This window comes from Macrotis lagotis, chromosome 5 (genome assembly GCF_037893015.1).
Source record: "Macrotis lagotis isolate mMagLag1 chromosome 5, bilby.v1.9.chrom.fasta, whole genome shotgun sequence".
Lineage (NCBI taxonomy): Eukaryota > Metazoa > Chordata > Mammalia > Peramelemorphia > Peramelidae > Macrotis > Macrotis lagotis.
Genome location: NC_133662.1, coordinates 271,321,990 through 271,347,037, shown reverse-complemented (window position 1 = coordinate 271,347,037; position 25,048 = coordinate 271,321,990). Strand labels below are relative to the sequence as shown.

The following is a 25,048-nucleotide window of genomic DNA, read 5'->3' as shown; positions in this document are numbered from 1 at the left end:
TTTCTCTGGATACAGATGGCATTCTCCATTGCAGACAGCCCAAAGCTGTCCCTGATTGTTGCACTGAAGGGATGAACAAGTCCATTAAGATTGATCATCACCCCCATGTTGCTGTTAGGGTGGACAATGTTGTTCTGGTTCTGCTCATCTCACTCAGCATCAGTTCATGCAAATCTTTCCAGACTTCCCTGAATTCCCGTCCCTCCTGGTTCCTAATAGAACAATAGTGTTCCATGAAATACATAATACCACATTTTGTTAATCCATTCCCTAATGAAGGACATTCACTTAATTTCCAATTCTTTGCCACCACAAACAGGGCTGCTATGAATATTTTTGTACCTTAAATTGGCTCTTCAGGGGCCACATTAACACACTGAGAGATGAAGGGGCTCTTGAAGACCATTTGGACCACCATACTTTTTTCCCCCCTTCTCCACCTGTCCATGTGTGGACATACAGACACATACACAATGTCCCAGATTGTACCCATAGCCAGGTCAGAAGCAGATCTTGATGTTTGGAGCCCAGGCCGGGTCTCTTTTCATAGCCAGTGTAGTGTACAAGCCTTACAGCTTGGGCCCAATTTTCACAGAGATTCAGAGCTCATGAAATATCTATTATTTGGAATAAAGAGAAAAGGGATGCGTTTTTGAATCTGCAGTTTATGTTAGAATTTTGGAGAGGAAAGGCTCTCATTTCTCTGTAGGAACCCACACAGATCCTTGTCCTCAAAAAGCCACTAGGGCTCAGAAGGACCCTCTCATTGACCCAGAGACTGCAGGGAGCCCAGGACATAGGCCTGGCTCAGTGGAAGTGCCCACTTGACCTCTTGGGTTGTTCCCACAAGACCTGAATTGGGGAGCTTTGTTCCTTTCCAAATGCTTTCTGGTTCTCCAAAATTACTTTTATTTTAAGATGTATTTGACTGGGTTGTGTTCAAGAGAGTTTAGTCAACTATTTAGTGATCCTAATGACTGAAGTTGCTTTGTGTGTGATTTGATGGTGTCTGCCAGTGGCAGATAGCTCTCTGGGTGCACACATACACAAACAGTTTTCTCTAGCACAACCAACTTGAATGTACATTCTGTTTTCTCTTCTGTTTTGTTGTAATAAGTTAGTTTGACTTGGGCTCTTTTCCCCATCAGGTTTGCGTAAGGAAGTTGAGCATTTGGTACAGGAGCAATCAGAAACCAAGCAACAGTCTGAGAAAGATTTTTCCAGCCTGCGTTCTCAGATGCGAGCACTGGAGGTGGAGTTGGAAGAGCAAGTGGCCTACAATCAGGAACTCGCCCAGCAAGCCGCCGAAATCCAGGATCTCCAACAGCAGATTGTCTCTCTAGACAAGCACTTACGGAATCAGCGACAGTTCATGGATGTAAGTGGTTCATGTGCTCAAAGGCGAATGGGTGCAAACCTAGCTCTCTGTGTTGACCTGCACTGCCCATTGCCAAGTTGAAGAGGCTAGTGAAGGACTTTGAGGTGGGAGCCTGGGTGGCCCTTTAAGAGGCCCCTATGTACTTGTATTTTCTCAATTAATCCAAACTGTGTGATCCTTAGCTGTCTTTTTTTGGGGGGGGGTGCCTTTAGTTAAAAGGCAGAAATTCTCCAAAACCTCTCAGAAGGCCGCAGATCAGCCAGGGGGAGGAACTGAAGTGGGCTAACTCAGCATTAGGTGTTCGTCTCCCTGCTGCTTGGACTATTTGCCCAACTGGGCTTTGCACTCCCTTCCCCGAAAAAAAATAGCTTGGCTTCTCAGATTAATTCTGTAAGCTAGGGGGAAATGTTCTCTTTGTTATAAGATCCAATCTGCAGTAGTCCTAGTTCTTATTAAGGTATTTCATTGGCCTGTGCACTCTCAGGATTCCCACCTTCCATTTCTGAGTGTCCAGAAAATGTTTAGCCATAGGCCCGCAGGCAGTTTTTAAACAGTGAAGTCAGACCTTTCACCTCCTTTTAGGCCCAATTTCTCCACCTAGACATAGTGTTGGTAGCATCTGCTCTTTCAAGACCTGTGACTGATACGCAGACTCTCCCATCTGGTGACAGGAACAAGCCATTGAAAGAGAGCACGAACGGGATGAGTTTCAGCAAGAAATCAGGAAACTGGAGGAGCAGCTGAAGCAGCAGCAGCCAGCAAAGAGCCATCCTTGGGGAGAGCCTGGTGACACTGAGGTGAGTGGTGGCGTCTGGGAGGGTGTGTGTGGGCCGTCTGGACTGAGGGGCTGCCTTCAATGATCTCTCTTTTTTTTTCTTTCCAAAAACGTGAACATGGCAGAGCTCTGAGTTGACTCCCGAGGTATGGACATGGAGCATGGGCTCTGGGTTCTCCCCCCAGCCCTCTGCCCTAGTAGATAGGCTGTCAAACTTAGTAGTCTCTCCCCCCCCCCCCCCCCCCCCCCCATGCCCTGCTTGCTTCTTGGCTGGGTTGTCTGCTGCTTCGTAGGCTCCGTTTGCACACTCTGCTTCCTTTCTGCTTCCCTGCTGTCACTCTCTGGCTTATGTCCTTGTGCTCAAGGCTTTTCTCTCTCTGGGGGAATGTGTCTGGGTGATGCCAGGCCTCTCCTGTTGACCTCCCACCGCCAGCCATGATCTCTTGCTCTCGATGTGACATCAGCAGATTTCCTCTGAATGGTAACTGGAGGAAACCAAGTGAGGAAATAGCATGGGGAGGCTTCAGATTGCTGCTGGAAGCAAGGTTAAGGAGGTTAAGGAGACTTGCTCATGATTTTTGTCCTTGAACTCTCCCTTTTGGCAGGACATCCCCCATGCCCCTCCAATCAAGTTCCTCCAACACTTTCTAAAGATGCTTTATAGGATCTGGCTTACCTAAAGCACCAGAGAGAAAGCAAGCATGTAGTCAGCTGCTTGGTTGACTGAGACCTGCCGTTAGTTGGTTTGGGTTGAGACTTCCATGTTGGCAGGGTCACCCTCATTTTCCTCTCTGTCTTTGTCAAAGGTGGACATTTTGGCCCCCTGGGGAAGCCAATGCATCTAAAGTAAGATTTGAAAGGGTTACCAGGAAAATCCCTTTTACTGAAAGGGAGCTTGGGCTCTAGGACAAACCTTAGGCCATGGATGCCAGGTCAAGAACTCTTAGGATAAGGGCAGACAAACACACACACACACACAAAACCAACATGTGGGGGAAGGGAAGAGAAGCCTTGGGCACTGGTTCTTGGGAGTTTTTAGCAGAGGTTTTATCTCATCCTCCAGAGAGAAATGAATTGGGCTTGCCTGGGCTTTCTCATCTAATGTGAATAGAGAGCAACACTGAATTTAGAGTCCCAATAGCTGTACTCAAACCCTGCTTCTGTGACCTTTGCTTGTCAGATTCTGTTTCCTCATGTGTGGAATAAGGAGATTGATCCCTGCAAACTTTAATAATTTCAAAGGAAATTTGGGAGTTGAGTAGATTGTCTTCTTAGGACAACTCCATCTAAATATTAAGAAGGAACTTTCATTATGCCAGCAGCAATTACTTATTGATAACCATTAAAATGTACATTTCTGTTTCTGCAACTTGTAGAAAATGTCTTTTGATTTTCCAGGTTGAATCTTTGCAAAAGAAATTGAGAGAAAAAATAGATGAACTTAATGACTTGCTCATAATGAAGGAGCTCACAGAAAGACAACTAGCAACACAAAAAGAGGAAATCCGAAACCTGGAGGATGCAAATGCAAAAATCGGAAGAAAAGTTAGCTGGCTTGAAGAAGAATTGGAGAGACAGAAGAAAATTGGAAAAGAATTGAAACAAGTAAACCTCTCTTTTTATTGGGATGAATGGGATTGAGGCACCTTGGTTCAGTGAAGAGTATTGAAGGTGTCATTGAATGGATTGCCTAGAATTTCTTATCTTACCTGGACCCTGCTCAGTATGTCTGAGGCCCTTAAAACAGTGTTGGCAGAACCCTTTCCTGCCTGGAGCTTATAATTACCAAAGGAAGGAATGTGTTCCCCTGGGAGAGAACGGTGCCACAGTCATTTCCTCTCCCTGTTTCTCTAGTGCTCTAAGGTTGGCATACCTAAGAGAAACATTTCCACCATGCAGGCATTTACCTGTTCTGTGACCTCAGAAAGCCTAGGTATTTTTTTTGGTCATTCTGAAGATGCATTTCGAGCTAAATTAATTGGTGACATTGACATTGAGTTGGCTTTTCCAGTCATCTAGCTTTTTTTAGTAAGGTTAAAAAATGGAATTCCTTTTTCTTCTTCCTTTTGGAAGTATTCTGACTTACAGAGGCAATGGGGATGACATGCTAGAACTCTCTTTGACTGCATCATTGGTTGTTATTTGGGATCCCATTTCTGCCTCTGGGTTCATAATGCTAATGTTTTCACTGGGTTTGGTTTCCTAATTAAATTTCAGTGTATTAAGACATGTATTTGGTTAGTCTTCTAAGTTCCACTGATTGTTTCATGAATGATCTGAATGTATCTTAATGGATTGAATTATAGGCAGTCATTGGGTAGTATGTACACACATAAAATTTTGCATTCCCACATGTATATATTGGTTTTTATAAGTGGTTTTCTTGAATTCATTGTTTTTCAATAGTATAGACAGTGAGGCCGAGTCTAAAGGATTCACTTTGGTAAATATTGAAAGCCCTGGGATAGAGTGGGAAGAATATACATCTTGAGACAAGGTTTGGGTTTCTCCTGTCACCGTACTCCTCTTAGAGCCTCAGTTTTTTCACCTGTAAATTATAGATGCTGGTACTCACAGAGATGACCTGTATATATTTTTATAAACTTTGTTTTTAAAATAATTTTTATTGGTGGACTTTGATCATCTCTCCCTGAATAACCCTGTGACTCTCGTTTGCCTCTAGTATCAAAAATACTTTACTTGACCTTTAAAGCCTTTCCTCATCTAACCTGTCTTCTTACCCCCTCTCCTCCCCAAGATGTCCCCTTTGACCCTTAAACTTCACCTTTTACAAGACAACTAGTGGCTTCTCTGTTCCATTAGTTCCTATTTATCCTGTATTAGGCTTGTTTTGTTTATGTCCCCACCTTGAGACCCTGCCATCTGTCACTTTTTGCATCCTCAGGGTCCAGCATAAGGCATTCAATAGGAAATGTTTAGCTATTGCTCATTTTACCATTGCTTAGATTTCCTCCTGTATGCCATCCCATATATCAAAGTGAAAAAAGTTTTTTGCCCCATTCCACTCCTTCCCTTCTTATCCTAGATGGATTGATTTTGTTTGTGCAAAAACTTTATAATTTTGTGTTCTCCTACTTATCATTTATACTTGCCTCAATTCATCCCTTCTTTTTTTAAATTTATTTTTATTTAAGATATTATTTGAGTTTTACAATTTTTCCCCCCAATTTTACTTCCCTCCCCCGACCCCCCACGGAAAACAATCTGTCAGTCTTTACTTTGTTTCCATGTTGTACCTTGATCCAAATTGAGTGTGATGAGAGAGAAATCAGATCCTTAAAGAAGAGACAAGATGTCTGAGATAAGATCAGACAATATGTATCTGTTTTTTTCTAAATTAAAGGGAATAGTCCTTGAACTTTGTTCAAATACCTCATCTCCTTATCTGGATACAGATGGAACTCTCCTTTGCAGACAGCCCCAAATTGTTCCTGAATTCATCCCTTCTTTGATTAAAAACCTGTTCCTTTTTCTGTTGTCCCTTCAATTTTTAGGTCCTGTGGCCTATTTTGAATGGATCATAAATTATCCCTTCTTGTTTTCCTAGCAGTTCTTTTCCAAGCAAGAATTCTTCCAAGTGTAATTGATATTTGGGAGTTTATCAACTTCCATTATTGTTGATTCTCCCTTTTCTCCACTATTGCATTGAATGACTTGGCTTTTTGTTTGCTGGTCCTGGCTGGGTTTGATGCCACTGGGAGGTGATCAGTTGGTTGATCCTCACTGCACTTTTTCCCTGGGGATTCCAGTGCATCACTTGGATGTCTTAGGCAACTCACGTGAGCCCTGAGACTCTCTTCCCTCCTTCTATCAGGACAAAGAGGCCTTGCAGGAGCAGCAGATGAGCAATCTGATTCAGATTTCCACTCTGCAATCAAAATTAGATGAAGCTAAACATCTGACACCCACTCAAGGGAGCCCAGATGAGGAAGACCTTAAGGAGCAGTTGAAGATGCAGCAGGCGGCTCGCTTGTTGAAAGAGAGGGTGAGTGTGAACATGTGGCTCTGGCCAGTGCCCACAGCTCCTGGCATACCACACTTCACCTTCTTGAGGCCTCCTGCTCACACTGTCTGAGTAAGGATTGGACAGAAATCTTTGGAAAAGTCAAGGGTATTTTTAAGGGAGTTTAAAAGGAATTTGACAGTATTTGGGAATGAGAGGAGGCCTGTGGGGGATTGGGGGCTTGTTGGACAAAATAATCCTTCTCTTAGTGACTCAGTACAAGGGCTGTTTTACCACATGAGTCTTATGCTTTTGTTGTAGGTTCTGAGCTTAGAGGAAGAGCTAGAACAGCTTAAGGACAACTTGACAAGTAAAAGTGATGAGATCCTACAGCTGAACTTAAAATCAGCTCTGTTGAACAGCCAGAGTAGTGCCACTATCCAAGAGCTTTCTGCAGAGAATGCCAATTTAAAGGTAACCTAAGAAGGGGTCTTTGTACTGGACCATGGCTTGGCTTGGCTTTGCCCTGTGCACTGGTTCTATATGAGCAAGGCCCTTTGGAGTGATGGACATGGCATTGCCTAAGGCCAGTTTCTGGCTCTAGATTCTCTTTCCTGAAGGATTGTGAGTAAGTTCCTTGGGTTGTCCAAATTAAGATGCTTTGTCAGCCTCGTACACTGGATTTTATGTACTGGGTAAGTGCTGCCTAAGAGTGTGTCTTGCTGGACACCAGGGTCTGAGCAGACAAGTGAGAGTGATGCGTGGCATCTGCCAGAGTGGGCGTCTGGCAGGGAGAGCTAATTGGATCCACATGGAACAAGAACCTTCCTCCCAAACCCATGCGACTTGGGGTAGGGAACTTGCTGCTTGTGTAGGCAGACCCTAAGCCTTACCTCAATTCTTTGTACCATATTGTTGTGCCCTCTCATCAAGTCTATCCAATCTCCACCAGGAATTTGAATGTGCTGTGGAAAACTTGGAGAGATCTGCCCTCTCACAATACTCTTATGTTCATCATAATCCATCTAATACCTTCCAAGAAATCTCTGCCAAGGGCCTGCCCACTCCTGCTTCTGCTCCAAGGGAGATAACCCCACATACTTCCAATGTGGCCAACTCTACTTCTGGATAGCTTGAAGAATGGGATGTAGAGAGTAGAAGGATTGGGGGGGGTCCATGGTTTCCTTTTCAAATGCTCCTCTTTCATCAGTCTTTCTTTCGTCTCTTTGAAGCTTCCACCTAGTATTCCTGGGTGGGCCCTATTTCATTTTTCATGCTATAACCCTTCAGATCCTTGAAGACAGCTGATTTGTCCTTGCTAAACCTGTAGGACTTATTTTTTATGAAGCATCTCCTGTTCTTTTGTTTGGGTTTTTTTTCTTTTTTTAGGTTTTTGCAAGGCAAATGGGGTTAAGTGGCTTGCCCAAGGCCACACAGCTAGGTAATTAAGTGTCTGAGGCCAGGTTTGAACTCAGGTACTCCTGACTCCAGGGCCGGTGCTCTATCCACTGCGCCACCTAGCCTCCCCTATGTTTGTTTTTAACATTTATTTTTTACAATATTGAATTCCAAATTCTCTCCTTCCCTGAGATGGCCAACAAATTGATGTAGGTTATTCATTTACAGTCATGCAAAGCCTGTTTCCGTATTAATTTCTTAATAAGATTAAACAAAGCTTCCCCCCCCCCCCCCCAATAACATTAGTATGTTTTGGTCTGCATTGAGACCATCAGTTCTTGCACTCGAAGTGAATTTTTCATCTGAGATACTTTGGAATTGTCTTGAATCTTTATCAGTCACTTCTTGAGTCATTGTCCCTGCCTTGTCCAGGGAGATTCTTAAGGCAGTATCATGGAAGGAGGATGGATTGCCGAGTTTGGTGCTGACCATGTGAATAGAAAGGGATAGAGGTGGAGAGAGGCTGGTAAAGTAGACAAGACTTAGGAAATGGTTGGCTATGTGGGGAAGGACAGAGTAAAGCATGACTTCTTGGTTGGAAACCTGGGTGACTGGTCAGGAGTAGGGAGGGTCTGGAGGAGGGGCATTGGAGATTGTATTGGTGAATGGCAGAGAGCTTGGAGGTAGGGGGGAGTAAAGAGGATGAGTTTTCTTTTGAATATTTGGAAAACCCTGGTACCCTATCATCTAGCACTACCCTACCTCTATGTGGAACCATTGATGATAGCAAATGGAGAAGTTTTGAGGACTGGTCAAGTTCTTTCCAAGGAAGTTCACATTGACAATGAGGTTGATACTCACATTGCCAGAGCTAGCTCAGTATTTGGGAGGCTCAGAAAGAAAGTGTGGGAGAGAAGAGGTACGGAGCTGTGGTGCTGACCTCATTGCTATCTGCCTGTGAAACCTGGACAGTCTACTAGCACCATATCAGGAAACTGAATTGTTTCTGTTGAAATTGTCTTAGGAATGGGACGGCTAGGTGGCGTAGTGGATAAAGCACTGGCCTTGGAGTCAGGAGTACCTGGGTTCAAATCTAGTCTCAGACACTTAATAATTACCTAGCTGTGTGGCCTTGGGCAAGCCACTTAACCCCATTTGCCTTGCAAAAACCTGAAAAAAAAAGTCTTAGGAAGATTCTGAAGATCACCCAGCAGGAGAGGATCCCAGACACTGAGATCTTTTCTTTAGCTTAACTGCCGAGCATTCCAATATTACTACAGAGAGTGCAACTATGATTGGCTGGTCTTGTTTTTAGAATGCTAGGCATATGCTTGCCAAAAAGACTATTTTTATGGAGAACTCTCCCAGGGCATGCATTCCCCGGGGGGGGGGGGGGGGGGGGAAGCCATACCAGGACACCTTGAAGGTCTCATTGAAGAACTTGAGAATTGACTGTACTGCATGGACAGGACTGCCCAGCTTGATATGCCCTCATCAGTGAGGGGGCTGCATTCTATGAGAAAGACAGAATTGAAGCAGCTCAAAGGAAATGTGACATCCGTAAGTTTAGAGGACCCATTTCAGGGGTTTACATGGACTATTTTTTTTGTCTGACCTGTGGTAGAGCATTCCAAGCTTGTATTGGTCTGATCAGCCACAGTAGGAGATACTGTCCTTTGTCTCAAACATAGTGATGTCATTTTGGTCTTCTTCGATAATGAAGGACAAGAACCAACCATTCTGAACTTGAGAGTCCTCCAGGCCTCTCTGGAAAGTAGGTCAAGAAAGGGATGGGGAATAGATGATTGATGTCAGGGGAGAAGCGATAGTTATCTGCTTAGATCTTGGGACCCTTGGCAGAGCCAGGATCTATTAAAGGTCGGGACATAACAATGAGGATCTAGTAAAGAACAGTGAGCCTGGTGTTGACAAAGCATGTTAAATACATGGATCCTCAGGGTCTGGTGACTTGGAAACTCAGAAGTGTGTCTGAGGCAGGATTAGAATTCATGCCTTCTGCACTCAGCACCACCCAGAAGCCTCCAAGAGCCTGAGGAGTAGCAGTCAGTTTAGGAAGAGGACAGATCAAGAAGAGAGCTCAGAAAAGAATCATTGAGGACAAGGTATTCATTAGCATCTAATTCCACAGAGCTTTAGAACGATGAGAACCCAGAAGGTCATCAGGTGGCTGATGTTGCAGGTGGCCTTGTTAGTTGGACTTTGAGATTGGAAAGCAAGCATACCCTTAAAGACTTGAGAGGGAGGGAGGAGACCCCTGGGGCAATGAGCTGTGATGGCTAGAAGCTTGAGGAAATACTGGACATGAGTGTGTCCAATCCTGTTGTGGGTAAAGAGGGACAGGCGAATAGCAGAGAGCTTGTTTACGATGTGAGCCATTCTTCCAAACCATTGGAACCATGCTTGTCTGAGCCTGGAACTAACAATTTCCCTTGCCCTCCAGAAGCTCCTGCACATCATTCTCAGAGTGGATCTTTAATTTTGTGAAGAATAGAGCAGATTCACTGACCCCCATATTTTGAACATCAGCACCCGGGAGCCCTATTGATATATCCTTTCCTCTTGCTGCTCTTGTGCTCAGCACTTTTCCAGAGACTATGTGTAGTGTTGAGTAGTTGCCACCTCTGCCAGAAGTCCGACTGGCCATAACTGGGACCTCACTGCTTGCTGCGAGGCAGTCCCCACTGTCTGCAACGACTCTGCCAGACTGGTTTGGCCTTCCAAGCCCTATATCCCCTGCGCTTCTTCCTGGAATGCTCTCCTCTGCTCTGTCTGCTGACCACATCCCAGCTCAATCCTAAACCCTTGGAAATCTAGCGCCTTCTGCCCTTTATCCTGTGTAGGGCTTGCTTGAGCGTCTTCTCCTCCAAAAGATGGAGACCATCTTTTTCTTCTTTTTGTATCTTTGGCACTGGATGCCTGCTGTGGAGTAGGCCCAGTCATCCTTCCTCACTGTACTCAGCTGGTTGGAACTTGTTGTTCCTTGCTCTTCTTCTTTCCCTGCCACTCCCCTCTTAGCCCCTTTTCTTTTCTCTCAGTCAAGGGCTCCTTCTCCTTAGCTGAGAAAACAGGAGCAAAAGGAGCTTTGGCCAACTTGACACCTGGTCCTTGGAATAGATTCCACAGTTACATCTCCCCTGAGTTGTCTTGAGCTGGCCTTTCTCACCTCTTCCTACTCCTTCATTTAGAGAGGAGGAAACTGAGGCTCCTAGTCTGCAAGGCTTAGCACCCAGTAATAGTTTTTCATATGGTCTTTTGGATAGCATCTGATATAGGTGAAATCATTCACAAATTATTATCTCCTTTGAAGATTCAAATACTCAGAAACGAAATCTTAGTTTCTTTGTATTGGAAGAAATGAAATTTTGTAAATGATAAAAATTATGTTCCTGCTGTTTACTTTCCCATAATCAGAATTTAGGTTCGTACTGAGTCCGGGATTTTGTTGTGAATAAGTCCACAAGTTCCAGGGAATTCATTTTCTGAGATGTTTTTATCTGAGCCCAAAGGGGCTGATAAGCGAAACAAATACTCTCTGTTGGGCAGGGCCATTGTTTAGGGCAAGACATCTCCAACCACATTCAGAAGCACAGGTGGCCCCATCAGCCTGCCCACTCTGGGAGGACCAGTCCCTTGGGGGTGACTTGGTATGACTTGTTTTCCTGTGTTCTCAAGGGGACAGAAAACTGGGACTTGTTCCTGGAAAAACAGATAGTGACTTGTTCCCCAGTATCTTTGTAGAAAGCTGTTTTACAGTCATCTTATCCTTTCTACAAGGTGATCAGGGTGAAATGACTTGACCAAGGTCACACAGCTAGGTAATTTTGAAGTGTCTGCATCTAAATTTGAACTCAGGTCCTCCTGACTCCAGGGCTCTTTCCACTGTGCCACCTAGCTAGCCCCTGACAATTGTTTTTAAAATAACAGGTTAACCTGAAGCAGGGAATCAATGGTTAATGTGCATTTATTAAGCATCCTATTGCATTCCACATCCTGTGCTAAGATCTGGGGATACAAATACAGGCTCTGCCCTCATGGAGCTTCCAGTCAAATATCCCAGAGCAATCTGGAAAGCCTCAGGGGATGGAGCATTGAGCAGTTGGCTGGGAAATGAGGAGATGGAAGTCCTGTTCCCCTCCTTCAGCGGTCCAGTCAGAGTGGCAGAGGGTGCCGAGGAGGTGTGAGCACCAGTCTCTTACTCTTAAGTCAATATGGCTTAGTGGAGACCAGTCGACCAGAATTCTTTAGAGAAACTCTTTCCAGCCCTTGGTTGTGGATGACTGCCAGCGTGATATGTGGAGAGCTGTTGGTTTGTGAATCTCAAGGCTAAGTATTTGTGCCTTCTGGCCCATTGTGTGGTGACTCAGGTTGACCATTCACATAGCCCAAGAGAAAACTGGCTGCCCTGGCTTTGGAAGGGCTATATTGGGCACTTGTGGCCTTGTTTCTCACCTAGGTGTCTTTGGGCTTTGCAGTCTGGTCAGTGGTCATCTCTGACCCCCTTGTCTTCTTGAGCCAAGGCTTACCCAGCACCCACTAGATACCTACCTGAGGAGGAGTCCTTCAGGCAGTCCTGGCCAGATGATGCAGCATGACTCCTGCCGAGGCAGCTTTGTTGGACTTTGCCAGGACCACCTGGAGAGCCCATTGTTTCTCAAACCTGCCAGAAAGCTTGCTGCTTCAGTTGCTTCAACAGCTCTGTCTTTGATTTTTCACAGGCACTTCTACAAAGCAAAGAAAACCAGATTGTCTCTTTGAATGAGCAGATTCAGGGATTACAGCAAGAGGTTGAGCAGCAGACCCTGGAGCCCAAGGTGATGCTCTTTTGTGTTGTGCTCGGATCTCCCGGGAAGATCCAAGATTGTCTTCCCCAGAGTAGCTGCTTCTGCCCCCCCACCCCCCCATCAGGGCTCTTGGGATTGGGGTCCACAGGAAATGAGGCCCCAGAGATAAGTCCCCTGCTTCTCTTTTCTGGCCTATGTATGATCCTTGGGCAATGGGGAAATGCTGGGGCTTCAGTGGCCTCTGCTGATACTCCTTCCCAGGGCAAGGTGCAGCTAGGTGGCAAAGTTGGCTAGGACACTGGCCTTGGAATCAGGATGGGCCAGCCTCAGAAACTTGCCACTTACTAGCTGTGTGACCTTGGGCAAGTTATTTCACCCTGATCACTTCGCATCCAGGATTACCTCCAGTTGTCCTGATGCCTATCTGTTCACTGGACCCAGATGCTCTGGAGGGAAAAAGAAGGCTGGTGACTTAGCACAATAGCTCCTCCCTCAAATTCACATCATGTGCTTGCCATGACCTCACTTCCCTGATGTTGTGGTCTTCTTTGAGAATGTTGGCCAGGCTTATCCACTGTGGATTGTGGGGTGACCAGTGGGAGGAGACTTGGGATCATGGACGGAAAAAAACGAGGATCTTTGCCTCCTTCCTCTTGAAATTTCCTGTTCGATAATTATTTGTAAATCATTGTTGTCCTGTGGACTCCCTGGGATGCCCTTTACCAGATTCAATTCAGTTTTTCTTGCGAAAAGGGGCAGATTCTGCATTATTGCCTGTCGTCATTGTCCTTCCATTTCCACAAACCACGGATTTGTTTAACCAAAGAGGTGCTTTGATTTAGTAGGCAATAGAAAAAGCACAATCAAACCATCTGAAGTATTTTCCAGTTTTGAGTCCCTCTCTGTGGTCTCGGGGCTGCCTTCTCTACTTTTCAAGTTTGTAGCTATGCTTCATTATTCTTGATGCGGGTAACCAACACAATCCTTGCCACTTTAGTGGCAAAAATGATCACAAACTCCTCTAAACAGTTTATTTTTGTCCCTTTTCCAACTCTGTAGAGCTAGGAATTCTACATTATACTGGTGGTGTCTCTCTCTCTCTCCTCTGGTGACCTCACTGCTCTTCTCACCCTTCACCTTCTCCTTTCTCTGGTCTTGCCTCCCCCTCTGTGGGTAGTCTGCCCCTGGTCCCATCCCATCCCACTCTGCAGCTTCTTCTTGCTCTGTCTTGGTCTTTCTCACAGCCTGTTTTTCCTTAGACTCTCCTGGACCTGAAACAGTTCTTGGGGACCCCTTGGACTCTACCTTTTTTTGTCAGAAGGACCTGGGGCTCTTGTTTGAGTTGTTTAGACACCCATGATCCGAGAGGAAGGAGTCCTGCCGTTTTGATGTTTAACTGGCCTGTGCCATTTGCTTTCTACCAGGTGCTGGAAGACAGAAGCTCTGAAATCGAGGAGCTCAAAGCTGCTAATGAGAATTTGCGTGAGAACCAGGACCGGCTACGAAAGGAAAAGCTGGAAGAGGTGGAGCAGCTCCATGAAGTCATTGAGAAGCTTCAGCAGGAGCTTGCTCTCCTGGGGCCTGTGATTCATGAAGTCAGCGACAGCCAGGGTGACTCGGATAGCTCCCAGGCTGAGAATCTGCAGCGAGAGCTCCAGAAGGGCCTCTTCTCATTTCAGGCTGCCAGTCATGATCATGAAGCCAGGGGACTGCCGGACCCCTGGGTGAAGCAGCTGCAGGATGCCCTAGAGGAGAAGGAAAGCCAGTTCCGGCTGCAGGTGCAGGTCCTGGAGCGGGACCTGCAGTGTGTTCAGGCGGCTTCCACAGAGCAGCTGGGACTGCTGAGGCGCCAGCTGTCTCTAAAGGAGGCAGAGGCCGGGCGCATGGCCTCGCATGCCCGGCACTGGAAAGCTGCCTTCCTCAAGAAGGAGGCCGAGGTTGGTGCTCTGGCCAGAGAGGGAGGCACAGTCGCAGCAGAGCTGGAGGCGCTGGCATCGGCCTGCTCTCACCTGGAGAGGGAACTGGAGAAGAAGGCCACGGTTGGCTCCCCGAAGCCTCCTGAGCCACAGCTGTCGTGGGCTCATTGTAGCGGCCTGAATCTGAAGCTGCAGGAGCTGGTCAGCCATCCAGAGCAGCAGGCCCGTGCTCCCCAGTGGCTGGTGCAGAGACAGAAGTACTGGAAGGAAGCCCACGCTCACAGTACGCCCAGGATACAGGGGCCTGAGGGTCTCCAGACTGGAGCTCCTGCTCAGGAGGGTCATTGGAGCAATCTGGTCTTTAAAGGAGGACCTTGTGCTCCGGCCACCATCGAGGAAGAGTCTGGTCAGGATGCAGGGATGTGGAGGCTGCCCGCTGCTCCCCCAGGCCATTGTGGGGATGGATGGGTATGCACTATTTGCAAAGAAATCACATAGAAATATAGGCAGACATGAAGTCCTCTTGCCTCAAGCCAGTCCTGCCTTCTGGGCAGTGGATCCATTCTGGCCCTTCTTTCTTGCTTCCTTTCTTCCTTCTCCTCCTCCTTACCTGGGCAGTAGGAAAAGGTTGGGGGAGCAGCTGACAGTACCATTGAGGCTCAAGGGCAGAAGGTCAGGCATCTAGGCATCCTGAAGCTGCAGGTCTGGCCTCCCTGAAATTTTCCTTGGAGCAGATGGCCTGGGGCCTTGGGGAAGCGTGGGGAATCCTTGCTTGAAGCAGCCCATGGTCCCACCTTCCCTCTGAGCTTGCTTGAACTGTGGGCCAGGGAGGCTGGCTCTTCAGTGGAGGCGTTGTTCTTTCATCCAGCTTCTTAGTCAAAGGGCTTTGAAGTTTTTCTCCATGAAATTTTTTTTTAAAGATTTTATTTTGAGTTTTACAATTTTTCCCCGATTTTGCTTCCCTCCCCCCCCCCAGAAGGCATTCTGTTAGTGTTTACATTGTTTCCATGTTGTATATTGATCCAGATTGAGTGTGATTGACAGAGAAATCAGATCCTTAGGGAAGAAACATAAAGTACAAGAGATAGCAAGATTAGACAACAAGATATCAGGGTTTTTTCCTAAATTAAAGGTAATAGTCCTTGGTCTTTCTGTTCAAAGTCCACAGTTCTTTCTCTGGATCTCCATAATTTTTTTTTTTTTTTGCAAGGCAAATAGGGTTAAGTGACTTGCCCAAGGCCCCCAGCTAGGTAATTATCAAGTGTCTGAGACCGGATTTGAACCCAGGTACTCCTGACTCCAGGGCCGGTGTTTTATCCACTGCACCACCTAGCCGCCCCCATAAAATTGTTTAATTTTTTTTTTTTGTTTTGTTATTTTTGCAAGGTAATGGGGTTAAATGGCTTGCCCAAGGTCACAGAGCTAGGTAATTAAGTGTCTGAGGCCGGATTTGAACTCAGATTCACCAGGACTGGTGTTCTGTCCTCTGTGCCACGTAGTTGCCTCATGATGTTTTCTTTTAAAAAAAAATGTCGTCTGCAGGAAGCAGACCATGTAGAGTGAGGCCTGGGTCAAGTAGTGATGGCTACAGACACTTTCCTGACCTAGACAACCTCCCTTTCCAAGCTCCCCCACAAGCTTGTCTTAGGACCCAGCTGCATGCAACAGAAACACACCCTCTTGGGAACCTCGTGTCATTTGCTGTCTTTGTGGTTTTTTGTGTCCCCCAAGAGTGCTAGAACCTGCATCTCCACTGTCATGTCTTGGAGGATGTCTGGGCCACTGGCATGTGACCAGCTGGATGTTGGGGGAAGGGGGAGCAGAGCAGCCTACAAGTGGTTCTGGTGCTCTGTGTGGACAGTCCAGCTCCTCTCTGGTCTGGTCCGCTCCTCTCCTTATCCCAGTTTTGGTTTCCATATTGTAGAGTCTAGTGGAGGAGCAGAGGGTCCGCAGAGGGGAAGATCTCTGGAAAAAGGAAAATGGAATTTCAGGCCTGACCATCTGGCAGAAACAGCTGGTATCTGAGCTCATCTTGATGAGCAATAGGATGGAGCTGAGCAGAGAGGAGAGCAGACAGCCAGACCTGGCCCCATGTACTTTCCCCCACCTTCACTTTACAGTAGAGGAAATAAAGTTGTTCAGGACTACAAAAGATCCTTAAGGGTCTGAGGCCAGATTTGAACCTGGGTTTTCCTGACTCTCTTCATCAAGACCCTGATTGATGTGCTCTGATTCCTTGGGGGGGGAAGAAGGGAACATTAGCCGAGTTTCTTGGTTCTGTTCATTTTCTGAAGCTTTTACAATTCTAGGACCATTTTCTGCCATGATAATTGTTTTCTTTTGGCTGCCAGGTCATTCCCCTCAGTATGTCCATATCATGAGCTCATCACATGTGTCTCGTCCCACTGACCAGGAAAGCTGCCCCTTCTTCTGAAAGACCTCACTGACATTGCTGTGGGGAAGAGCTTTTCCCTTTGGCCTCTTTTTAAGACCAAAGGGTCCACCCATCCCACTTGGCTTCGAATGGCTGAGAGAATCTTTTATTTTTTTGCCAAGGGTTTGCATTTAGGCTTTTGGCTTCTCTTTGGTATTTTTTGGATTAGAACTAGAAACTTGCCCCTCAGGCTGCACAAAAATTTGGAATTCTTGGGCCCTGCTTTTTTAGTAATCTGCATACCTTTTTTTCAACTGTAGATTCAGCAACAACCAACGGAAAGTTCTTCGCTCTACCTAGGAGATCTGATAAGCCAAGTGAGACACGTTAAAGAAAAACTGCATCACTTGATCAAGTCCATATCCAGTGGAGACAACCGAGATGCCAAAGGCTTGGTATGGCTGCCCCCACAAGTCCCATCAGAGAGCCCTGCTGTGGCGAGTCCTCCTCAGAGACCTCACAGTCGGGACTCCTGGACCGACGACCCAGGCCCTCCCACCTCGCAAGGTCTGGTCTCCCATATCCTCTGTCCCTCGTGGGACTCACCCAGTAGCCCTGAAAGTCACGATCCTGCAGGACAAGTGAGACACAAATTTAAGTTGGACCAGAGTCTGGTTTCTTTCCCGAGTAGCCCCAGTAGAGACACATATGATGTCGATCTCCTGATTCCTAGTGACTCCAACTTGGAAGGGCAAGCAGCTTCTCTGGAGACCCCGATGCTGCTGAAAAGCCAGGAGTCTCCCCCTCCAGAGGGAGCCAAGTTAACTTTTGAGCCACGTGAGGAGTCTGCACATGGTTCACCTTGTTCAGCCTGTAGCACTGAAAATTTGTCCCAGGATGTGGAGCCTCTGGAATCCATGCAGCACTTTAGAGACACGATCCTGGACCTGGATGCCTCCTCATTGGGCTCCCCGGAGCTGGTCAGAAAAGACTCCACACTAGAGGGTCCACCCAGCGTCCGTCTGACCCCCTTCTCCCAAGCCGCTGACCTGCAGAGCCCTGACCTGGCTTGGCGGTCCTTGGCTCTGCAGGATTCCTCAGGATATTTGGGTTACTCTGTTCTTCCAGAGATGGAAGCAGCCGCTCCAGCTTCCCAGTCTCCAACTTGTAGGGAAAAGTCACAGTCTGATGCCAGCCATGTCATCGAAAGGAGAGTGTTGGTAACGTACATAGTTTTTCTTCCTCTTTCTCTCCTTTTCTCCTTTGAGTCCATTTCGATGTTCTGAGGTGCAGAACCGGTGAAGAGAAGCAGTTTGGCAGAGGGGGAAGAGTTAGTCTTGGGATCTGGTTTCAAGCACCCTGCCCTCAGTGCTCTTCCTCACTGATGCATTTGGGAAAAGGAATGTCCTTCCTGGTACTTACCCCTGTAGTCATTGATTCCTAAGGTCTGGTCCCCTAGCCTTGTCCTCAGGTAATGTGACTTCAACATGTTCCCATGGAAATGGGTTTCTCCTCTCCTGCCCAGGTATCCCAGCCCTCCCCCATTATTAGTTCACCTCCTGTCCAAAGCTTAGGAAAGCAGTTTTTGAAGCTTGGCTCAAAAGCCCAGTGGTCAGCACGTGGGCAAGACTAACTCTCGGAAGGTCAATCCCTAATTTGTCCCCTTAGGGGCTTGGTCCTAAGGTAGAGTTGTGTCTTCCCTAGGCTGGTCAAGACAGGGGGAGGGAGGAGGAGTCGATGGATTTATCATAGTTAAGTTTTGAGTTTGAATTTGGGGAGTGCTTCATTAGTGAGACTTGTAGCCTGTTTATCCCACCAGGATTGTGGAGGAAGGGAAATGGCCTGAGGTCTGGGCTTATTTCTCTCACAATCCAGAGGCTTCTGTGGGCTTCGCAATTTGTCTAAGTTTGTCTGATAGTTCTTCCAGGATTGAGGCTGGGGAGTGGATTCAGTATGCAGACTCCTCTCCCGTGCAGATCTTGTCTTTTAAAGCTAACTGAAATTTTTGGGGATTTTTTTTTGGCAATATTACAAAGACAGTAATAAATTATAAATTCCACTTTGCAATGATTGAAGTGTCAATACCTGTCACCTCAGTAGTAATTTTTTTTTTTTCCCCAAAATAAGTACCCATGGTTTTCTGATTGAGATTGGGGACTTAACAAATCTCCCAGGGCAATAGACATTTTTAACCTTAAGGGTTTTACAAGGGAGCAGCCAAAAAATGGTTTGGCAATCCATCTGTTTTGACTAGGAAAAAGATGTCGAAGACTTCATCATAACTCCAGCTGATTCACAAGAGGACGTACAATCCAAAGTACTGGGCTTTGGAGGGGACCACGATCGACATGACATCAGTGAGTTGGGGCTGCACCCTGTCCTGCTCCTGCCAGCCTCTCTGCTGAGTGGGGGACAGCCCCAAGTGGGAGAGGAGACAGCCCCTTCTTTTCACCTCCTTCTTAGGAATCATCCTGTGTGGCCTGGTATTTAGAGATCACTTGTGACCAAGTGGTTTGTTCTCTTCTAGGTAAACTTTCAGATTTTCCAGACAAACTAAAGCAAGGTTCAGAAAGCTCGGGACCTCCACATTCTCCCCTTGTAGCTCATCTTCAGGCATCTGGAATGGTTCAAAAACCTTTCAGACCAATGAAGCATAAGTTGGAAATGCAGTCCAAACAGATGAAGGTAATCTTCATGTGGGACTTGGGCACATCGGCTGGGGGCACTATCCCCCAGGGGGAGTTACAACACCCATCACTGGTCTTGAATTAAATGTCTCGGGGCCAAGTGTTAGGCAACAAGTCTAGTGTCAGCTCCCCAAAAATACCCCGAACAAATGATAAGTGATGTGTCCCCCCAGAAGTGAGAAAGAATGGAAGGACACTCCTCCCTCCTCTCCACAGTTAGGGACAGGATGTCCTTCTCTCTCCTTGGTTATGAATAGTGCAGGGCCAGCTGCTGAACTGAGGGGAGCAGGAAGGGGAGAGGGAAGAGTTGGGGATGGTGGGTAGGGGATCCTTTGCCTACAGCTCTAGCAGCTGACCCAGAGCAGGCATGGGTCTCTGTGCTGCTTATTCTCTGGGCATTGCCCAAATTAGCTTGGTCTATAAAGCAGCCTGGTCCTGAGCACTCTAAGTGGCAGCAGATGGTGACAGGATGGTCCTGGCAGCTATCTGCAGAGGACTCAATGGGACCACTTCAGAGTTGGAGTTTTCTATTTCTAATTCAATGTTCAGGACTTCTTATGTTGGATCTCAGGCTTATTTCATTCCAGATCATCTTGCTGGTTCTCTGAGCAGCCTGGCAACCCCAGGGAGGGGAGGCCTTTTAGCCCAGTAAAGGGGGTAGCAAGGTTAGAAGTAATTTGCCTTTCCCTGATAAGAGACTGGAGCAAGTATCCTGTGTATGTGGTGGGTGGGAGAGGCAGAGAGGGAGAGCAGGAGTGGCTGTGCTCTCTCCTTGGCTTTTTTTTTTTAAAGCTTTTATTTATTTTGAGTTTTACAATTTTTCCCCCAATCTTACCTCCCTCCCCCCCACCCCCACAGAAGGCAATCTGCCAATCTTTCCTTTGTTTCCATGGTATACACTGATCCAAATTGAATGTGATGAGAGAGAAATCATATCCTTAAGGAAGAAACATAAAGTATAAGAGTTAGCAAAATTAGATAATAAGATAATGGGTTTTTTTAAATTAAAGGTAATAGTCCTTGGTCTATTCAAACTCCTCAGTTCTTTCTCTGGATACAGATGGTATCCTCCATTGCAGACAGCCCCAAATTATCCCTGATTGTTGCACTGATTCTCCTTGGCTTCTTCATAGCCAGAGCTGTTGCACCCTGAAGCGGGTCTGAATGGAGGCAGGGCTCTGGGGCTCAGCTAGCACCGGAAGTGTGGCTCTCCCCCACCAATTGTCCAAAAATGTCATAGCTCATTGTCATAGGGGAGGTGGACTCAGAAGATATTCTTTCAGGCCTGGGCATCCAGAAAGGTCCTGGGCGGGGAGAGACAGCCCTGGCTGTGGCCTTGCAAGTTCATCTAGACTTGGCTAGGGAAGGACTAGGGCTGAAGAGGGGAGAGCCTGGGCCATGAGTGGGTGGTGAGGAGGAGAAGAAGGTGGGAGTAGAGGGGACTGTGAGGGGCCTTGAATAACAGGCCCACCGGAGAGAGGCTGGCTCAGGATAGGGCTTGGAAAGCCAGCTGGGTTTTCTGAGCAGGAGCTTGGCTTTCTGAAGATAATGAGCCCAGTCTCCTGCTCCGAGCTTTGTGAACCTGTCCAAGGGGGCAATGAATCACCCTTGTAGTCCTGCTGTGACTAGAGTGCTGAGGTCAGAGGTGGTGTTAGGAGTCACGTGGGGGTCATCAGGAGGGGGAGCATGGTCACAAGGAGATTGGGTTGGCTGGGCGCCTCTAGGTGAGCCCTAAAGGAGGAGCTTCATGAAGGCTTTCAGGAGAGTAGCTCAGTTGGCCAATGGGATGAAGCTGAGTTGTCTGCTGGCCATACTGAAGTGGTCCCTGGGGGGCCAGTAGATGTTGGGCACAGAAGGAAATGGGGAAGCAGGCTAGAGTCATTGGGGCAGAGGTGTGCCCGAGATAAGGGCCACCTAGAAAAAAGCTCAGTATGTTTTAGTGAGGTGACCAGAGACTCAGGGAGCAACAAGTGGGGCAGATGAGAACCTTGGGGTGGGGAGGAGGAATTCGGGGTGCTGAGACAGGAAACTGAAGCCTTGGGTGTGGAGGGACTCCCCGTGATCATTTCAGAAAAGGAGGAGGGAGGATCCTGTCAGTGCCATTTGATGGTGTCCTTGCTGCACCTAGCTCTTGTCACTGGTGGATAGGGCAGTGACAGCATTGTGACGTTAGCAGTTATCGGACCAGCTAGCTTGGAGGAGCTGTACTCCAGAACTAGAGACTGGGGTGGAGCTCTTTGAGGGTCATTGAGGTTAACCTGGTGCCTCTTCTGAAACAGAACAGGTAGAGGTGGCTTGATTGAGGGCTGACTGATTCCCCTCAAGATCTGCTGCTGCCTATGGGCCATGGTCAGCTAGCCACCCCCACTTCCAGCCTGAGCCCCTCAGTGTGGAAGCTGCCTCTGGAGCCTTTCTGGCCTTAATGTAATGCAGGTGCAGTGCTACCCCCTGATGCATCCCAAGTCTCCCCTGAAATCCCATGCTCTGGTTAAGCTGTGGACTGGGGACTTGCTTTCCTAAGATGGAATTAGAAAACAGGTTTCATGGTTTTGTGTCAGACAGGTGTCCGATCAGCCTTCTCTGGGACCCCTGCTCTACCCTGCCCTCTACTGTCCAAATAGCCAGTGTTTTGGGTTCCTTGTCTGACCCTGCCCTACTGGGTGCCTGGCCCTGCCCTACTGGCCTGCCTGCCCCTGCTACTTTGGCAGGGGCCCTGGGTGCCCGGCTTTTGTCTACTGCCCCTGTGTCTGTTTGGTTCAAGCCTTAAACAGGCAGGCATCTCTGCCCTGTGAAAGGGATGGTGAGAAGTGCAGACTTTGGGCCATCTTGGCCTGCTCCTGAGTGACTCCTGTAGGTGGACAGAGGACTGGAGGTGCTGGTGGGGGAGAAACTGGGGCTGGAGGGGGTGACTCTTAGAGGAATGTGGCATGGGAGAGATGATTCTCTATTGGGGCTAGTCTCACCTGCCCTGGCTTCCCAACTGGGGCAGCTTCTGGGCTTGTGGGAGGACAGAGACCGTGTATGTAAGGGGAAGGGGGGAGAGAGTGAATGAGGGTGTGTGTGGTTGCACATGAGGGAGGCAGCCACAGTGGCGTGCTTTCCTAGCACGGTCCCCTTTGCACACTTGTCCCCACTTGCTGGTGCTTGACCAGGACCAACTCCCTTCCCATTTCTGACCTTGGTCAGTCGCTGAAGTGACTTTTATGGCCTCCTCTGGGATGGCAGTCCCTGCACTCAATAACCAGACATTTTCAAGAGGGAGCTTGGAGCGGGGGGAATGAATCTATCCATGAGGAGGCATCTGCTCAGTGCCCCTGCTTCAGCAGGAAGGTGGAGGTGACCTGGGCCCTAGGGGGAAGGCTCTGGGGCTGACCAGGTGACCAGGGCAGAAGATGAATCAGGAAAACTGTGCCAGATACCTGCTGATGCCTCCCCATCCCATTTGGCCCTTAGGCACTCCTGAAGATGGTGTGTGATGAGAGCCAACAGATCCTGGTTTTGTCCAAGGCTGAAGCCGCTGGCCCCGAGCTGGGTAGTGATCCCCTGCAACCCCACTTGGAATTCTTTCAGAAGGAGAGGCAGGGCTTGCTGGATGCTGTGCAGGCCCTCCAAGAGCACCTCGCCAAAGTGCCACCTAAAGGAGAGGACAAGGTTGGGCAGGGCAGCCATCCCCAGTGCTCTTTGAAGCACCATGCCATTGACCTGAGGCATGTCTTTTCAGGGTCTTCCACTCAACGTGGACTAATTTGGGCTGTGTTTGTGTGTGTGTGTGTGTGTGTGTGTGTGTGTGTGTGTGTGTACACACATCACTGCTTGCTAGGAGCCTTCTAATTGGGCTCCTGTGCTCTGGCCGAGGTTCTGCCATGGGGCAGGATCTTTGGTGGCAGCAAATCCCAGATTCTCTCTCTGGTCGATAGGTGGGAGGCCCCTGCTGATCTTCCCCTCCCAGAATGCTGACTATTGAAGGGAACTCTGGGTTTTGTTTCATGATGAAGGAATCTTTGGACCCAGGTGTCGACTGGGGAGAATTTCTACAGGCGGTCCAAGAAGTCCTGGAAAAGGAGCGAAATGTGCTCAAGATCGAGCTCCAGTCCAAGCTGTGCAATCTGGAGTCTGGAGATGAAAGGTCCCTGTTGGAAAAGCTGGAGGATGTCATCAAGGAGCAGGTAACAATGCAGGGTACTCGGCTTCTCTCAGGGGGCCTCTCAGCCCGGTTGATTGGGGGGTGCCTGGGCAAGGCTTCTCCTGGGATCTGTGGGTGGTGCCCAGCTGGCATCTGTTCCACTCTGACTCTTCCCTCAGGGAGAGCTGCAGAAGAGAACCCTGGAGAACCTGCATTTGAGTGACCGGAGCAGTCTGTTGTCCGAGATCCAGGCCCTGCATGCCCAGCTGCGCATGACCCATCTCCAGAGCCAGGAGAAGCTGCAGCAGTTCTATGAGGCTCTCACCAACGTCAAGGACCAAGGCAGCAAGCAGGAGTACCAGTTCCGGAGGCAAGGTAATGGTGGCTGGGGGGGGTGCTGCTGCTGCTGCTGGGGTCTCTACTTGATGGTTCTATGAACTGTCTTCTCTTTTCTGCCCTAGTTGAGTTACTGGAGTATAAAGTCGAGCAGGAGAAATGCATAGTGAGTGATTTACAGAAGACACTTGCTGAAGAGCAAGAAAAGGGGACGGAAAACCAGAAGCTTCTGCTGGTGGCTCAGAACATGACCCAGGAACTTAAGTCAGATCTGGAGGGATGCGTACAAGAGAAGGAGACCATTGCCGGATCCCTGAGAGATGCCCAGAGAGAGGTCGCCCTCCTGAGGTACCGGTGGGGGTGGGGGTGGGAGGGGACCTCTACCCTCTACCCTCTGTCATGACCCTTTTGGGGATCAAATTAAAGCTAATTGAGGAGCCCCCGAGTCTTATGTCTCCAGTGCTAACCATGGGTAGGGTGGCTCTGCCCAGAAGAGAGGGCAGGCCTGAACCCTAGCCTGGTCTGAACACCTGCAGTCACTGAGGTCACAGGTCTGCCAATGGATTCTGACTAAACCCTCCAGCACATGGTTGGCCTTCATATTACCAGTCAGATCTTGGTCATTCAAGAAACTTTGTTTATGTACCATCTAGGTGCCCTGGCCCTGAGAAAGAAAAGAGGAGCTCAAAGTAGCTCTGCCCTCCAGGAACTCACATTGGGATGGAGCTGCTCTTCCTGGAGTTGAATGCCCCCCCCCCTCCAGTAGCTGGGTGTGGTGTGATGGAGATGAGAAAGAGGGGGGCGGTGGGTGGTGGGAGAACCAAGAGCGAATCGAAGCCTGGAAGTTCAGGTATCTCTAGCTCTTTAGATTTGGTGCTAGAGACTTCCAAGGAAGGATAAGGGCAGGAGCTGGGGGGGGGTAGCTTTTTTTTGAGGGTTCTTGCTGAGAAGGGGAGGAATTGGAGCTAGGGAGGTGGGCAGAAGGCAAGCAGAGTGGGGTGATCTGAGTGAGGGGGCACTGTGTTAAGGAACTGGTAGCCTTGAAGGGGAGCAGGGCAGCCTGTCAGGGTGAATGGGATGGGCGGACTATCTTCTCCATTGCTCCCTGCCTAGGGTGTTTGTCCCTGGCCCTCAGCTCTCTCTTGTAACCTCATTCTTCCTTCTCCATTTCTTTCCTAAGCCCCGTAATTCTCCCCTCATTTCTCTAATTCTGTTCCAGAAGCTCTACCCCAACCCCTTTTGTTAACAGGGCTTCCTGTGTCCTGTCCACCCTAGCCTTCTGCCAGTCAGTCACC

The 25,048-nt window shown here is 48.1% G+C and overlaps 1 protein-coding gene across 15 annotated transcripts in view; it reads left to right on the top strand.

The window, feature by feature from the left end:
* The window catches only part of PCNT (pericentrin), a 118,040-nt gene that overhangs the window by 69,201 nt on the left and 23,791 nt on the right, over nucleotides 1-25,048 (top strand). For 12 of the 15 annotated variants that reach the window (XM_074189866.1, XM_074189871.1, XM_074189863.1 and 9 more), the window contains 15 exons: nucleotides 1,149-1,378; nucleotides 2,050-2,175; nucleotides 2,279-2,299; nucleotides 3,552-3,758; nucleotides 5,989-6,159; nucleotides 6,439-6,591; nucleotides 12,252-12,347; nucleotides 13,742-14,701; nucleotides 16,928-17,827; nucleotides 18,862-18,964; nucleotides 19,135-19,292; nucleotides 22,748-22,945; nucleotides 23,290-23,460; nucleotides 23,597-23,792; nucleotides 23,879-24,101. In XM_074189866.1, coding sequence (XP_074045967.1) covers nucleotides 1,149-1,378; nucleotides 2,050-2,175; nucleotides 2,279-2,299; nucleotides 3,552-3,758; nucleotides 5,989-6,159; nucleotides 6,439-6,591; nucleotides 12,252-12,347; nucleotides 13,742-14,701; nucleotides 16,928-17,827; nucleotides 18,862-18,964; nucleotides 19,135-19,292; nucleotides 22,748-22,945; nucleotides 23,290-23,460; nucleotides 23,597-23,792; nucleotides 23,879-24,101 — 3,913 coding nt within the window. The remainder of the gene's footprint in view (nucleotides 1-1,148; nucleotides 1,379-2,049; nucleotides 2,176-2,278; nucleotides 2,300-3,551; nucleotides 3,759-5,988; nucleotides 6,160-6,438; nucleotides 6,592-12,251; nucleotides 12,348-13,741; nucleotides 14,702-16,927; nucleotides 17,828-18,861; nucleotides 18,965-19,134; nucleotides 19,293-22,747; nucleotides 22,946-23,289; nucleotides 23,461-23,596; nucleotides 23,793-23,878; nucleotides 24,102-25,048) is intronic. The other 3 variants (XM_074189857.1, XM_074189861.1, XM_074189867.1) reach the window with 3 other exon arrangements.